Source organism: Erpetoichthys calabaricus, chromosome 1, assembly GCF_900747795.2.
Source record: "Erpetoichthys calabaricus chromosome 1, fErpCal1.3, whole genome shotgun sequence".
Lineage (NCBI taxonomy): Eukaryota > Metazoa > Chordata > Cladistia > Polypteriformes > Polypteridae > Erpetoichthys > Erpetoichthys calabaricus.
In genome coordinates this window covers 91665553-91683727 of record NC_041394.2, presented here as the reverse complement: position 1 = coordinate 91683727, position 18175 = coordinate 91665553, and the positions used below count along the sequence as shown (strand labels likewise).

General features: G+C 38.3%; 1 protein-coding gene across 4 annotated transcripts in view; it reads left to right on the top strand.

Annotated features, from left to right (window-relative positions):
- Positions 1-18175, top strand: part of nsd3 (nuclear receptor binding SET domain protein 3) — a 152689-nt gene that overhangs the window by 116881 nt on the left and 17633 nt on the right. For all 4 annotated transcript variants that reach the window (XM_051921382.1, XM_051921409.1, XM_028803466.2 and 1 more), the window contains 4 exons: positions 1100-1212; positions 10675-10944; positions 11264-11380; positions 18015-18156. In XM_051921382.1, coding sequence (XP_051777342.1) covers positions 1100-1212; positions 10675-10944; positions 11264-11380; positions 18015-18156 — 642 coding nt within the window. The remainder of the gene's footprint in view (positions 1-1099; positions 1213-10674; positions 10945-11263; positions 11381-18014; positions 18157-18175) is intronic.

Below are 18175 nucleotides of genomic sequence, written 5' to 3'. Positions count from 1 at the left end.
AATTAAGTAGATACGATTGGTGAGCTTTGTTTGGTCTGAATGGCCTGTTCTCATCTAGATAGTTTTAATGATGATGTAAGCCTTTGTCCCAAGTCATCATTTTACTCCCAAACTCAAGGGTTCACTGGTAGAAAGTAGTATTTAATCCCTTTCTCAGGGTTACTTAGTGCTAAGTCTGGTTTGATATGCAGTGTAAAAAAAAAAAAAAAAAAAGGTGCTAAAAGAAAAAATTGAATTGTATTAACAAAAATGTATTAACTGTAATTTACAACATGAGTAAAAAAAAGTGGCAGAAAAATGGCATAACAGCAATTTATTGCTTTGCACCCTCCCCCACAATAACCTATCATCTATGGGGGAGGAACGAAAGCTTTAGATTCGTCAAATATTTCGATCTCCGGTTTTCAACGGATTTCGAAGTTTTAGGGTCCCCTGATACCGAAAACATTGATATCTCAATGATGGGTATGTGTGTCTGTGTGTCATAGTTTCTTGAGAAGGGTCTAGAGCTAAAATGGCTGGATGGAAAAATACCAAACTCGAAAATTAAGTCTGTTATGAGATAACGATGTGCTAATTAGTTGTTGAGCCAAACCGCGCAAGAGAAAGTGACACTCTAGAGGAACCCTCAAATACCATAATTCTGCAATTAATTATGAATTCTTTTCATTGATTGCTATCGCAATGATCTATTTTATGATTAAAAAGATAGCATCAGAGCAGTAAATAATTACTGATATGTTATAGAATAGTTTGGGTAACTTGGTTCCTAGGGTGGAAAGCCTACTGACGCTCACATCTGAATTTTTCTATATCTAATACGTAGGTAAGTATACAAAAATCCATCATTGACATTTAATGTAAATTTACATGTAACATTTCTTTTAAAATTACTTTTGCTTGCCATAGATAAACATCTGGAATCAGCTGATCTATCATAGAGGTTGGCTATATCCACCAGTTGTATCGTACCTACTATTTGCCACTTGAATCACATCATTTTTGCATTTGGTTTTATTTAGAATAGGTATCAAGATTTACTCTGAATGTTCCTTGTTTTCTGGTGGCTTTGCATCATTACTAATATTTTTCTGAACAGCCCTTGAAGAAGCTGCAAAAAGATTCCAGGAACTCAAAGCCCAAAGAGAAAGCAAGGAGGCACTAGAAATGGAGAGAAATTCCAGAAAGCCACCACCCTACAAGTTTATTAAGGTAACATTTATCTTCAGTACAGATACATATTTTAAGATATCACAGTCCTTATCTACTTAACATAAATATCCATCCATTATCCAACCCGCTATATCCTGACTACAGGGTCACGGGGGTCTGCTGGAGCCAATCCCAGCCAACACAGGGTGTAAGGCAGGAAACAAACCCCAGATAGGGCGCCAGCCCACCGCTGGGCACACACACACAAACACACACACACACACACACTAGGGACAATTTAGGATCGCCACTGCACCTAACCTGCATGTCTTTGGTCTGTGGGAGGAAACCCATGCAGACACAGGGAGAACATGCAAACTCCACGCAGGGAGGACCCGGGAAGCAAACCCAGGTCTCCTAACTGTGAGGCAGCAGCGCTAACCACTGCACCACCGTGCCACACTAATATTATAAAATCAAAAAGGATTATGAACCATTTTTTTTTTATTATTGTTTTGGAGTAATTATTTTTGCATGAACTATAGGCAGCATAATATCATGTGATAGTGTTGTGTCTTAGCAAATATCACATTTGTTTCTGAATGAAGACGTAGAAAACTCCAGTACCCCTGAGTTGTATTTGCTTATTATGCTGGTTATTATAATATTATATGAATTAATTAATCTCTTTAACATATACTGGAGCCAGACCATTCAGAGCTATATAGGTACACATGAATTTACATCTACACATTTATACATGAACTAGCTGTGTAAGCCTGTGCTGTCCAAAAGCCCGGATCCTAAAAACTATTGAAATGTCAGAAAAAAAAAAATTGAAATATAGATATGTCAGGTAATTGAAAGGAACTACTCTGGGCATCTCTCTCCTAGAAGGATTAGTTTTGCCGATGTGGTCGCATCACTTGTGCATTAGCGGTGGGAGGAAAAGTAAAAGGGATACTGTTTTGCCGATGTTAGCGGCCAAGCGACTTTGTCTTTCTTCTGAGGATTCGTTTTGCTTATGTGCTGGTGAGTTTTCTGTTTCCTCGGAGGCGGAGCCCTTATCCTGACTCCACCTCTCAATTCCGGGCCAGACAGACGCACACACTTCCACGTGTAGACATTTATATTTAAAATTAGGAGGAGATCTTACAGTGCTAGTATATTGGTGATAGCTTGTATTTAAAGGGGTGCAAAGCAAGGAATATAAAGAAGTACTACAGGATTTTATTTCAGTTGCGGACCAAGCCTGTGTATGTTCATCTATTTGTGTCCATGTTTTTATAGTTTGTATAATAGTAATAATAATAATAATAATAATAATGCATTGTATTTATAGGGCACTTTACATTAGCAATAAATCTCAAATTGCTACTTAAAAAGTTTAAACAAAGGCAAAGCAAGATAAAAACACAGATAAAACAACAATAATTGTAGCATTCTTGTTAATAAGCTTTCCTAAATCGAAAAGTCTTTAGCTGTTTTTTTAAAGCAGCCCATAATCTACTGTGTTCTTAGGCTTTCTGGTAGGGCATTCCAGAGCCATGGTGCAGCAGCTGCAAAGGCTCGGTCACCCATTGTATGAAGTTTGGTCACAGGGTGGCGAAGGCAGTAGGTATTTGCAAAACAGAGGTTTCTTGCAGTGGATTGTAGTATAAGGAGTTCCTTAAGATATTGTGGAGCATTTCCATAGATACACTGGTGAGTAAACAAACAGAGTTTGTATTCGATACGGAGATGAATTGGGAGCCAATGAAGTAACCGAAGGATTGGTGAAATGTGTTCATATTTCTGCACCCTCATCAGGATTCTTGCAGGACTATTTTGAATTTGTTGGAGCTTTTGAAGGCTCTTGCAGGGGATCCCGATGAGGAGTGCATTACAATAATCCAGACTGGATGAGACAAAGGCATGTACCAGTTTTTCAGCATCACAGAGGGAGAGGTAGGGACGGAGTTTGTCTATGTTTCGGAGATGAAGAAATGCACTTTTACAAAGGTGATGGACATGTGAATCAAATAACAGATGAGAGTCTAACTTGACACCCAGATTTGTAACAGAAGGGGAGAGAGTTTGTATGTTTGCTGCCAAGTAATAAAATTGAAAGTTGGGTAGAGCCATGCCACTTTCCTCCTTATGTCTTTGTAGGGTTGCCCCTTGAATACATGGATGTTTTGAATTCCAAATAAATGAGGTTATGGTTGAATCTAACTTACTAAAAAATGATCTATTGATGTATATGGGAATGTTTTGAAATAAAAAGAGAAGTTTGGGAAGGATATTCATCTTGACAATGTTAATTCTTCTAGCTAAAGTGAGATGAAGGGTTGACCATCTATGCAAGTCCTGCTTATTTTTTTCCATACACATGGCAAAATTTTGTTGATAAAGAGCTTTATATTTACTTGTGATGTTTACCCCTAGGTATTTAAACTGATCTGCGATGATAAAAGGGAAGGTGTCCAATCTAATATTGTATGCTTGAGAATTCACTGGGAAGAGCACACTTTTATTCAAATTGATTCTGAGACCAGAAATCTTTTGAAATTCTGTTAGTGCATGTTAGTACTGCAGGCACAGTATTTTGTGGATCTGATATATACAGTACCTTATCATCTGCATATAGAGAAACTTTCTGTTCCAGTCCTTCTCTGATAATCCCCTTTATCTCAATAGCATTTTGACAATAAATTGCGAGTGGCTCAATGGCGATTGCAAAAAGCAGTGGTGAAAAGGGGCATCCTTGCCTGGTACCACGCTCTAGTTTAAAGTAGTCTGAATTAATATTGTTAATACAAACTGAAGCTTCTGGATTGGTATACAGTAGTTTGATCCATGTACAAATGTTCAGGCCAAATCCACATTTCTCCAATGTAGTGAAAAGTTAGTTCCATTCAACCATGTCAAATGCTTTTTCTCCATCTAACGATAATATCATCTCCGGGGTGTTTGACTTTGTGGGTGAATATATTACATTAAACAGGCGTTGAAGATTGGAAGCTAAGTGTCTGCCTTTAATAAATCCAGTTTGGTCTTGAGATATTAGCGAAAGGCAGCACTTTCTCTATCCTTCTAGCTAGGACTTTGGAGAGTATCTTAATATCATTATTCTGAAGTGAAATTGGTCTGTACGATGCACATTTTAATAAGTTCTTAATTTTGTTTAGGAAAGACGGTGCTTGGCAAAAAGTTTGAGGTAGGATTTTATTTTCTCTAGCTTATGTAAATGTTAATAGAAGGGGAGCTAGCTGAGTTGAGAATTTTTTATAAAATTCGGCAGGGTAGCCGTCAGGGCCTGCTGCTTTCCAACTCTGTAGTGAGTTTATAGCATCTAGCAATTCTGATACTGTCAGAGGTTTATCCAGTTCCTCTGCCCTAAGAGTATCTATTTGTGGTGTCTGTAATGCATCCAGAAATGCATTAGATTGTGTCTTGACTTCTTTAATCTCATTAGAATATAAGGATTTATAGTAGTCTCTAAATGTGTGCATTATATTTTTATGGTCAAAAAAAAAGGGAAATTTTTTAACATACCGGTGATGTCTCCAGTATCAACTAATACATCAAGCTTCCCAGTTCCTCCATGATGTTTCTCTTTCTTTCTTTTGTTTGCGATCATCTTCTCCATGCCTTCTTTTTACAGCTAAGTTTCTCTTCCATGTAGCAGCACACTGACCCTGATCTCCGGAAGCAGTCTCTAACCCTCTTTACCCCAGACTCTTTACACTCAATCTTTATTTAGATAAACATCCACAAGATGATTCTTCTTTCAGCTGCTCCTGTTAGGGGTTGCCACAGCAGATCATCTTTTTCCATATTGTCCTGTATTCTGCATCTTGCTCTGTTACACCGACCACCTGCATGTCCTCTCTCACCACATCCATAAACCTTCTCTTAGGCCTTCCTCTTTTCCTCTTGCCTGGCAGCTCTATCTTTAACATCCTTTTCTCAATATACCCAGCATCTCTCCTCTGCACAATGCAATCTCGCCTCTCTGACTTTGTCTCCCAATCGTCCAACTTGAGCTGACCCTCTAATGTACTCAGTTTTAATCCTGTCCATCCTTATCACATCCAGTGAAAATCTTAGGATCTTTAACTCTGCTACTTCTAGCTCTGTCTCCTGTTTTTTGGTCAGTGCCACCGTCTCTAACCCATATAACATAGCTGGTCTCACTACTGTCCTGTAGACCTTCCCTTTCACTCTTGCTGATACCCTTCTGACACAAATCACTCCTGACACTCTTCTCCACCCATTCCACCCTGCCTACACTCTTTTTTACCTCTCTTCCACAATCCCCATTACTCTAAATTATTGATCCAAGTATTTAAACTCATCTACCTTCGCCAACTCTACTCCTTGCATCCTCACCATTCCACACTGACCTTCCAGTCATTCACACATGTATTCTGTCTTGTTCCTACTGACCTTCATTCCTCTCCTCTCTAGAGCAAACATCCATCTCTCCAGGGTCTCCTCGACCTGCTCCCTACTCTCACTACAGATCACAATGTCATCAGCAAACATTATAGTCCATAATCTTGTCTGTCAGCCTGTCCATCACCATTGCAAATAAGAAAGGGCTCAGATGTAATCCTACCTCCACACTGAATGCATCTGTCACTCCTACCGCAGACCTCACCACTGGCACACTTCCCTCGTACATATCCTGTACAACTCTTACATACTTCTCTGCGACTCCCGACTTCCTCATACAATACCACAACTCCTCTCGAGGCACTCTGTCATATGCTTTCCCCAGGTCCACAAAGACGCAATGCAACTCCTTCTGGGCTTCTCTATACTTCTTCATTAACACCCTTAGAGCAAACATGGCATCTGTGGTGCTCTTTCCTGGCATGAAACCATACTGCTGCTCACTAATCATCACCTCCTTTCTTAAACTAGCTTCCACTATTCTTTCCCATAGCTTAATGCTGTGGCTCATCAATTTTATCCCCCTGTAGTTACTACAGCTCTGCACGTCCCCCTTATTCTTAAACATCGGTACCAGTACACTTCTTCTCCACTCCTCAGGCATCCTCACTTTCCAAGATTCCATTAAACAATCTGGTTTAAAACACCACTGCCATCTCTCCTAAACACCTCCATGCTTCCACAGGCATATCATCTGGACCAACGGCCTTTCCATTCTTCTTCCTTTTCATAGCTCTCCTTACTTCCTTCTTGCTAATCCATTGCACTTCTTGATTTACTATCTCCACATCATCCAACCTTCTCTCTCTCTCATTCTCTTTATTCATCAGCCTCTCAAAGTACTCTTTCTATCTGTTCAATACACCCTCCTCACTTGTGAAATTGTTTCTATCTTTATCCTTTATCACCCTCACCTGCTGCGCATCTTTCCCAGCTTGGTCCCTCAGTCTAGCCAATTGGTACAGGTCCTTTTCTCCCTCCTTAGTGTCCAACCTCTCATACAACTCATCATACACCTTTTCTTTAGCCTTCGCCACCTCTCACTTCACCTTACGCCTTATCTCCTTGTATTCTTGTCTACTTTCTGCATCTCTCTGACTATCCCACTTCTTCTTCACTATCCTTTTCCTCTGTATACTCTCTTGTACTTCCCTATTCCACCACCAGGTTTCCTTTTCCTCCTTCCTCTGTCTTGATGCCACACCAAGCACCCTTCTTTCTATCACTTTTACTACTTCTGCTGCAGTTGCTCAGCTGTCTGGTAACTCTTCATTGCCATCCAGTGCCTGTCTTACCTCCTCCATAAATTCAACCTTGCAGTCTTCCTTTTTTAATTTCCACCATTTGATCCTTGGCTCTGCACTCACTATCCTCCTCTTCTTGATCTCTAATGTCATCCTACAGACCACCAATCCTATGCTTCCTAACACTTTCCCCTGCCACCACTTTGCAGTCTTTAATCTCCTTCAGATTGACTCTTCTGCATAGGATATAATCTACCAGTGTGCATCTTCCTCCACTCTTGTATGTCACCCTATGTTCCTCTCTCTTCTTAAAATACGTATTCACCACAGCCATGCCCATCCTTTTTGCAAAATCCACTATCCTTTGACCTTCTTCATTTCTCTCGACGCCATACCTACCCGTCACCTCCTCATCTTCTCTGTTCCCTTCACCAACATGTCTATTGAAATCACTCCAATCACCACTTTCTGTCCCTTGGGTATACTGTCCATCACCTCATCCAACTCACTCCAGAAATCTTCTTTCTCATCCATTGAACACCCAACTTGCAGTGCATATGCACTGACAACATTCATCATCACACCTTCAGTTTCCAGCTTCATAATCATTACTGTGTCTGACACTTTTTTCACCTCCAAAACACTCTTAACATACTGCTCCTTTAGAATAATCCCTACCCCATTTCTCCTCCCATCCACACCATGATAGAACAATTTGAATCCACCTCCGATGCACCTGGCCTTACTCCCCTTCCATTTAGTCTCTTGCATGCACAATATATCAACCTTCCTTCTCTCCATCATATTGTCTAACCCTTTTCCCTTACCAGTCATACTGCCAACATTCAAAGTTCCTACCCTCCGTTCCACTCCCTTTACCTTCCTTCTGTCCTTCTTCCTCGGGACACGTCTCACCCCTGTTCTTCTCCTTCTTTGGCCATCAGTAGCCCAATTTCCGCCAGCACCCTTTTGGCTAACAAACTGGTGGAGGCCATTGTTAACCCAGGCCTTGACTGATCCAGTATGGAAATTTGTATCGTTGTCCACATATTGATCTGGAAACATTTTACACTGGATGCCGTTCCTGACATAACTCTCCCCATTTATCCGGGCTTGGGACCGGCACAAAGAAACACACTGGCTTGTGCATCCCCTGTGGCTGGGTTAGATAAACATCCACAAGATTGTCTTTTTTTTTTCTTCTATTATTTTTCCAAACTTATTAAATTAATAACGATGCTTTAAGCTCAACTTAACACACACCATTTACAGAAAGGTAAGGTTCACATACATTTTCACGTACAAATATGTAACACTGGATTATTTTCCTTAACAAATAAATGAACAAATACATTCTCTTCAACTAGTTTTAGGATTTACCAAAAATCTGATCACAGTTTAGGACATGTTTTTGCAGAAATAGAAAAAATTCCAAAGTTCACATACTTTCAAGCAGCATAATATGCCTAAATTATTTAGCTTGGTAATAATGTTTTGTGTTCTGCCATAATTATTTTCATGCTGGACTAAAATGTTATGCACGAATACTTTCACATGATATACACCCTTATAAAGACAGTCTAAACAGATTGCAAAAGCCACTTTCTCAAGTAGGATCTGAGAATATCCAGGTTATATATTCCAAGCACGTTAAGAGATTTAATTGTTCATGATAACCCAGTAATTTCTTTATCTTAACAATTTATTTCATTTTCATTTATTTTATTTATAGAGCACTTTTCAAGTGATATGCACAAAATACTTTCCAATGACAAAACAAAGGCATTAAAAGAATAATAAAGGTAAAATAAATAACCATTAGAATATTTGGATCAATAACATAAAAAGAATAAAATTAGCAAGCCGTTATAGCTAAAAGCATATAGGTAAAATACATAATAGAAAGATACAAAAACAACCTAACAAGAAAGAAATGCCTGTCTAAAATAATATTTTTTTAATCATGTTTTAAATGTACTGTAATTATAAAATTAATACGTAAATCATGATATAAATATGCATTAAATCACAAATTTAATGTAGAATCAACACAAAGGAATTGAAACAAATTAATGGCATAGTTTAAACTTAATCCTGAACTTTTAACAAAATAATACTTGAGCAAATAAAACCTGAATTTGAATGCCTTCCTAAAAGGCAAGTTGAAAAAAAGGCAAAAAGAAAACAAGGTCAATGTATTATCAGATTTGCACATCATATGAGCCACATACGTGTCAAAGTAAAAATTTGACAATTGACATAACTGTTGACTTTGAATGCACTGCTAAAGACTGACTTATTTGTAAGTATAGACATCACTTAATTGGACACGCATTAAAATTTGTGTTTCAACTCCGCAAATACTAACATCAATTATTCATCATGTGGCACATGAGTCGTGGTCTTGCACCCCATAAAGGAGGCTGCGTCTCAGTACTTTTAGCACAACCAACTTTATTCAGCTTGAAACAGGAACAGGTCAGTGGCCTAGTTATACTGTTCCCAGCATTTAAAATGTTCCTTGAATCACCCATCGGTGACTGGCACTTATTGAGTGATGTCAATCAGCTCATAGTTGTTTCCAAACCTGTGGTGCCCTCAGCGACGGACAAGCAGCCCTCCACAGATGTGGCAATCGCACTTCAGCATGTCATCCCATTGCAGGGGGTCCCAAAAGAGCTCAGAAACCTCACAATCACCATCAATGACTTGCTAATTATTACTCTACACAAGTGTTTTTTGAACTGGTGTGCCATGGAAATAATGGTGTAGTGCCTGTGGGTCCTGACCTGATAGAGACACGCTCAGTTGGTACTTGTCTGAGGATGATAGGACTATCTGGAGAAGATGACATAAAAGTAGCTCTGTGGTCACCATTTTGCAGACACAGCACTTAGAGATCTCTTTAGCAGCCAGGGAAATGTGTCAGGGGTCCATCTGTATGCGTGCATGTTTTCCTGCGTTGCCTCTGACCCCAGGTCAATGGAGTGAGGCAGAGAGAGGACTGCATGTATGAGCAGGCAAAGGGACAAAACAGCTGGAAAATGCATTCAAAGTGTTCATTGAGTGCTGTGTCTGGGAATGGCAATCTCTGAGCTGCTTTTTTTTGCCACCCCTTGCCCTGCCCCTTCAGACAGTTTAGCTTGTGTATAGATTTAATACTTTTGTGTTTTGGTAGAATTGCGGTGTGCTTTGGGCTTTTTTGGGTTACTTAAAGTGTGCCACCACAGAAAAATGTTTGGAAAACTCTGCTCTACCTACACCTTTGCTCCTGGCACGATACAAAGGATCTCCATAGTTGCTGTCTCGTTTAAAAACTGACACCGTGTATTACTTGGATGGTTATATTGCATTCCTTGCATAAATTAGTGAAGATACTGCAAACTGTAATAATGGGTAGGGTTAATCATTACACTTCTATTTTGTAGAAGGTTAAGTTAGGGCAGTCAGCACTGTAAGCTGGGGGGTCAGACTGGCTTGTTAAATACAGAGGTATTAGAGACTTACTTAAAGGTATTCAGCAAATCATGAATTTAATCACAAATTCAAAAAAAAACAAACTTCAAAATGGTTATCACTGATAATGCTACTAAAACGGAAAAAGGTCTCTGGTAATGAATTTGATTTTAATTTTGTTGTGCCTAAAAGCAATGAAGATATTATAACTAAAATATAAATGAAATTGAAATATTATGTATTTTAATTTTATGGCTAGAATAAAGGCAGTATCCTTCAGTTGCTAATTCAAATGTATGTAGTTCTTACCTCTGAACTTGAAAAATCTTTTTATGAACCTCATTTATTAATGTAGACTTTCAATGCCTTCTCTCACTTTCAGTTCAACAAACCTTTTGGAAAAGTTCAGATCCATGTAGCAGATCTCTCCGAGATCCCACGATGTAACTGCAGGCCTAAAGATGAAAATCCTTGTGGACTAGACTCACAGTGTCTTAATCGAATGTTGCAGTACGAGTGTCACCCCCAGGTGTGCCCTGCAGGAGAGAACTGCCAAAACCAATGTTTCTCCAAGCGTCTCTATCCAGAAACAGAGGTTATCAAAACTGATGGTCGTGGATGGGGTCTTAAAACAAAGCAGGATTTAAAAAAGGTAAAAGTATATAATCAGTATTTTCATATATATTTTCTCTAAACCTGATTTATCCTATTCAAAGTTTCAGAAAGCTTCTTTTCTAGCTTACAAGTAGTAAATGTACACAGGAGGCAAACCTGGAATGGATGCGAGTTTCTTTTATGATTAATTTACACATCCTCTCTTACTTCACTTGCTCATACTTGAACAATATACATTTGGCAGGCTGCCCAACATATAGTTCATATTTGTTTGTGCAAAATATAATTTCCTGCAACCAACTGAATAATTTCCTACATCAAATGCATTATTTTTTTATTATAAATTGTATGCATAGGGTGAATTTGTGAATGAGTACGTGGGAGAAGTGATCGATTCGGAGGAGTGCAGGCAGCGTATCAAACTTGCTCATGAAAACCACGTCACCAATTTCTACATGCTTACGCTAACAAAGGTAGAGATTTTTTTTCATATTATATATCAAGTACTTCTGTGTATTAGCATTTTTCCAAAGACCTTTAATTGTTCATGTATTTTAACCTTAGTTTGAAAAGCTTAGTGTTAGTTTTTGTTTGTTTGTTTAGTGTTTTTAGTTGTCTTTTATATTATCATATTTTGCCTCTCATACTTTTACCTGTTGCATTAAAAGTTAATACAAGAAATAAATTATCATTTTTTTTTTTAGTTTATCACATACACTATTAAATTTATAAATTGTAGGTGTTCATATAGTGGAGAGCATAGAATTAAAAATGTTTTGTTGCAGTCCTGTTCAAAGGGAAGAAACCTCAGGTTTGTAAAAATGTTTGACAGATACTTAAAATGTAAAAATTAAATCAGGAAATATTTTTGGAAAACTTATATTTGAATAAAATGTTGTAAGAAATATTATGGCAGCATAGTTTTATCTATATTAGAAGACATAATCATTTCATTGCCAATATTTTTTTATCTTACTGCAAATAACATTTGTTGTATTTTAACTCCCACTACTCTGCACGCATGAAGTTTCCACTCTTTGTACTTTCATTGTCTTGATCAACTTTGGAAGAATGTTTATTGTTGTCTTTCCATTTTTGTGTCTTATTCTTGCATTTGGAAAAACATATTTGTAATTGCCCTTAATATTCTCTTGTCATTAAGAACTCCAGTCTATGCATAATCCATTCTTGCTCTGTGTGTAATTTTTATGAAATTCTCATTTTTTTTTATACAAAATGGAGTGTGAAGTGTACTGGACTGTCGTAAAAGTACCAAATTCAATAAAAAGAAAGAAATAAAAACTAAAAGCAAAACCATTTAGACTGCAGGAATTTAATTAATGTATCAGGTAGTGCATCTCTTTAGCGGTTCTTGCATATAATCTGAAACATAAGGAATTATAATATTTCCATTAGAAGTACAGTGGAACCTCGGTTTACGAACGTCTCGGTATACGTACAACTCGGTTTACGACCAAAAAGTTCGCCAAACTTTTGCCTCGGTTCACGACCAAACACTCGGTTTACGAACAAGCCAGGTTCCCTTTCGGTTTGTTGATGTTCATTCTCTCCCTGTGCATTTCCTGTGCAGCGAGCGAGAGAGAGCACGAGCACACGCACACACACAGAGAGGCAGCGCAAGAGACAGAGGGCTGTACACACACACGCACACACACAGGAACACGCGCGAGAGAGGCGTGTGAGCACACACACAGGAGCGCTCTAGACAGACACACTGTGAGCTGCAAAGCTGATCGCACCCCCAGAGAATACAGACGCCCCTGGGAAAACCCCTAAGAAACATGGACAGACTACCTTCACATTCCTCCTTTCCCTTCTTGCCGGCTCTGTCGCGTAATATGCCTCTCGTGCGGTGCTCCGCCTTCTTAAAAAGCCTGCACGGGCTTCTTTCAGTTTGTTAAATTGGTTGCTTGCTTCTCCTTCTTTCTCTCTCAGACAATCTGTGCTCCTGGCGGAGCTGTCATCTCTGACTTGTCATGGAGCACGTTTAAACTGTTGAAAAGAGACAAATGTTTGTTTGCAGTGCTTTGAATAAAGTTCCTTTTTTTCTACAACCTCCTGTGTCTCTGTGCAAATCTGTGACCCAAGCGTGACAATACACACAGGCGCTCCAGGCTCGCAAAAGAGAGACGCACGCACACACAGGCGGGGGGAGAGAGAGGCGCGCGCTAGAGAGACACACACACAGGCGCTCCAGGCTCGCAAAAGAGAGACACACGCACACACAGGCGGGGGAGAGAGAGAGGCGCTGGCTAGAGAGACACACACAGGTGCTCCAGGCTCGCAAAAGAGAGACGCACGCACACACACACACACACACACACACACACACACACAGGCTGGGGGGGGGGGGGGTAGGAGAGAGACGCGCGCACACACAGAGGAGCGCTCCAGGCTTGCAAAAGAGAGACGCACGCACACACACACAGAGCGATTGAGGGACGCATAAGTTAGAGAAGGCTTGTTTTTGTTTTCAGTTATGTTTCCGGTGATCGGTTCGTAGCCTGCATTGTTGCAGTGTTACTTTTCTTGGTGGTTTATTAAATTACGGATTTTTCAAATGTTCCTTTTTTCCCCTGTGCTTAAAACTCATTAAAAAAAGTGTTTTTAGCGAGAGCGGTTCCTAGCACTATAGCGCGAACTATTGCAGTGTTAGTTTTCTCTGTTGTTAAAGGTTTTCTCAGTGTTATTCAATGTTTTTACATTTAGTTTACCATTACGCTGTGCATTCTATGGTATAATTAACTATATTTGTGCTTAAAAACTGAAAAAATGTATATATTTACATACAGTTTCTACGGTCTGGAACGGATTAATTGTATTTACATACAATCCTATGGAAGAAATTGCTTCGGTTCACGACCAACTCGGTTTACGACCAGAGTTGTGGAACGAATTATGGTCGTAAACCGAGGTTTCACTGTATATTCAGATTTGTTTTTACCATATGTATATCAGTAGTTGTGCTAAAGCAGAATCTCATTTTTTAGCCATTTTTTCTAATCAATACACAACAAAAGAAATGTGTGTTGCAGCAGCCAATAAGCTCTTCTGACATTTCTGCAGTTAAAAAATAAACAAAAAAACATAGTACAGTGATACCTTGAGATACGAGTGCCCCAATGTACAAGTTTTTTGAGATACAAGCCGTCACTAGGTCAATTTTTTGTCTTGAGTTACGAGCCAAAATTCGAAATACGAGCCATCAAAGAGCTTGTCCCCGCACATTCCAAGGAACTGACGACAGAGGAGTTGACGGAACTACATACGCAGCAACATATGGAGGTTCTGCAGGAGATCGGTATTGCAGAGGAGGTTATCTCTTAAAGTGAGATAAAGGAAGTGTTTGCAATGTGGGAAAAAGTTTTGAACTTTAAAGAAAAGAAACACTGAAAAAATTACAACTGATCATACAGTGGCGCTATTTAATGACACTTGCCTAACGCCTGACTTTATTGAAAAGAAACTGAACGTGCAGCTGCGCTATTTAATGACACTTGCCTAACACCTGACTTTACTGAATGACACTTGCCTAACGCCTGACTTTACTGAAAAGAAACTGAACATGCAGCCGTGCTATTTAATGACACTTGCCTAACGCCTGACTTTACTGAAAAGAAACTGAATGTGCAGCCGCGCTATTTAATGACACTTGCCTAAGTCATTTCAGAAACATTCTAAAGGGGAGGACTAAACAAAGCTCCTTGGGCAGGTTTCTATTGAAACGCCCTGCGAATGAAAGTGATGAAAGCGTGGCAAAAAAGAAAAAAACTAGTGAAGAAGAAAATTAAGTTAAGCAAAAGTGAAGTGAAAGAAAAAAACATTACAATACGCTAATTGGCTTTGCTAACGTCTGTTTATTTCTTTAGATTCTCTTTTATGTATTAGGTTTTATTTTGTTTGTATACAATATTTGTTCATTATAAATACATTTTTCTTATGTTGAAAACATTTAACAAAAAATTGGGGTGGTTTTTTTGGGGGCTGGCACAAATTAAATCTCATTTCAGTTAATTTCAATGGGGAAAATTAATTTGAGATACAAGCATTTTGACTTACGAGCTCGGTCATGGAACGAATTAAACTCGTATCTCAAGGTATCACTGTATTAGTTTGTGAACATTGCAATACTTTTAGAAAGCATTCTGCTCAGTGACACCTTGGTTCATACACAGTAGGGTCAATGGTTGGCCTGCTGGTCAGCCTTAGAAGAAGAAATGCAGAAAATGCCTGCTAATTACATCACTGTTGGTAAATGAAACCCACTTACAGATAAAGTGTGAACAATTAAAAAAATAATTTGAAATACTTGTGTTAGCAATGGCAAAAACTCAGTCATAAACAGGTGATACTTAATAAACTGAACAGAAAATAAATTCAGTATATGTCTTTTTAAAACTGCATCTTAATGCTTTCATAGCATACAACTAGTGATTTTCAATCAGTGGCTATTTTAAGACTCCGATGGCAGTAAGGTTCATTGGGGCACAGCTCCACCAGACATTGCATAAAATAAGTAAAATGTTTCCTTCTTATATTTAAAAATGTTTATAAAGCTTCTCATTTTTTATATGTGTAGTTATGTAGTTACTTAACTAGAAAAATATTACTTTTTATAGTATGTGAAATGGTCTTCATTCATGCAAGCCTGTTTCCAACTGATTTGGCTACACCAATTGTCCCTGCAATGTTCTCTATATCTTGGATGTGTACATGCTTATGCAACCTTAACTTTGCAGTTTAGCTGTGGAGCTATTGGCTAGAGCCTGGCATTAAAGACCACCTTATTTATTTATTTATTTAGTACACTTGCATTGTACTTAATGGATAAATTTGGTATTTTTCAAATGAAAGTTATTTCTTCACAATCATGGTGTTTTTTTATTTGCATAAACATTTATTTGCATTTTTTTAAATAACTTGTTTGGTTCTTGAAACTTTCAATTGTTATGATAGAAAAAGCCTTAAAATTTACTAAATATGTCAACTTTAAAGCTGCAAAGGTTCTGATTTAAGATAACATACCTTCCTCATTTATGAGGCACCCTTGCGATAAAGAAAGAAAACTAGAAAGTTATTTTATTACACATTCATGGTTCTATATTTCTTGAATTAAGTATAAGTTTCCTTTTCATTTGTCTGCTCACAGCCACCATTATGAGTGGAGTTATAACAACAAAATCCCTATCACCAAGCTATATCATGCTTAATATCCTATCCTGCTACAATTCTGTTTCTTCGGTGATTGTTATGCCATGACTTGCAACACCAGGCAGAGTCGTGTTTAAATCATATGATACTTTTTTCCTAAATGGCAATGACTTTTCACCCATTACATTCTCTATTTCAATTTTACATAGCCTACAGAGCAAGAATCACACCAAGAGGCATCATAGTGAAAAGAGCACATAATAATTTCATTGTACTTTGCACCAGTAACAATAAATCTGAACTGAACTGATTACACTGCAGCCAAGCCACAATTTCTCTGAAAAAGGCAGAAAGTGTGATAGGAACCAATTATTGTTTTTGTTTTATGCAAGATGAAGTGTTCTTATTGAGGATGTGGTAAAAAAAAAAAAAAAAGAATTGAGGACAAGAACAATGTGTTTGAATGAGTAAACTGACTGACACTCACTCATACCAGTCAATCTGTAAATATATGGGGAGAACTTGCAAAACTCATGCAGACTCCGATGTTGTAAGGCAGAAATGACAGCTCTGTGTTATGACTCTGCCTATTTTAAAACATCATAATTGAACTTCAACCTGATTAAACATAGGTGAATTGGTATTACTAAATTGATCTAGCCTCAGTGTGTGCGTGTGCACATGAGTGTGTTCACTCTGTGATAGACAGATGCCCTGTTCAAGGATCGTTACTGTCTTGCGCCTAAAGCTTGCAGCTGCCCCGTGATCCTGCCCTCAATAAGCGAGTTAGGAATGTGGATGGATGTCTGCAACCAGGGCTTGAAGTAGGCTGACTGGTGCATATAGGCACCTTGTGCTCCAACCTGCTCTGATCTCCAAGGGTTATGTTCTTTGATATCATATACTAATGTCATGTAAAATAATAGCACATCACAAGGATAACAAATATGCCAAAAACACAGAGTGCTGCCAGTAATTTGGTTCCATTTCTAGGACTGTCTATAATATTTGTTCATTTCTTACTGCATGCTACGGGCCTGCTAAGTATTATCTCTCACTGAAGCACAAATATCCATTATCAATCCAGCAGCAGCATATATTTGTGAAATAATGAAATAAGCTAATGTGTAACTTTTTCAGTTATTATTGTCTAGTTGTCTACAGAACAGAGACTGCAATTCACATCTGGACATCAACATTAAATAATGCCAATAACAGCACATGGCGATTACTTTTCAAGGTGAATCCATGCCCCTCAGACTTGAAAGGTCACTGTGGAGGAGGACAAAGTAATGCAAAGTAAAGTCCCTGGCCAGAATCCTGAATATAAGAACAATATTTTGCTTTTTTCTTCCTTGAAATGATATCGATTTGCTGTTTTACAATATGTATGTAATTTCAATATGCAGATCAATACAAAAACCAAAAAATTGACATATTTAGTAAGTTTCAGATTTTTTTCTATCGCTCACGATTCTATGCATCCTTCAGCCTTATTTTAAGTTGCAAGAACAGACAAAAAAAAGCTTCAATTTAGAACACACATTTATTTGGTAAATTGATATATACAATGATTGTGGAGAAATAGCTGAATTGAAAAATACTGAGGTTATCCTTTAACACTTAAATCTGTATTGCTCTATTTTGTTAGTTGATGATAATGTCAGAGGATATTACAACAATCGAGAAGGATCAGGCACCAGCTTCTTATTGTTTGCTTTATTTTTTTTTATGTGAAATGTGCATTAACTCACTAGTCATTAGTAATTGAGGGTCATGTATTGTTAGATAGCTATATTAGTGTAAACATAGAAGTCTGCACATATAGGATTTAGCAAAATTTTTGCATGGCCACACCAGAATTTTTATGCCAAGAACCCCACTGCTGTAATCTGATAGTTTGTATGAATTTGCATTCATTCTTTATTCTGTAAGGATCGAATCATTGATGCTGGACCCAAAGGGAACTACTCTCGTTTCATGAACCACAGCTGTAATCCAAACTGTGAGACACAGAAATGGACAGTCAGTGGTGATGTCAGAATTGGACTGTTTGCCCTTTGTGATATACCAGCTGGTAAGAGGTCACTTTTTAA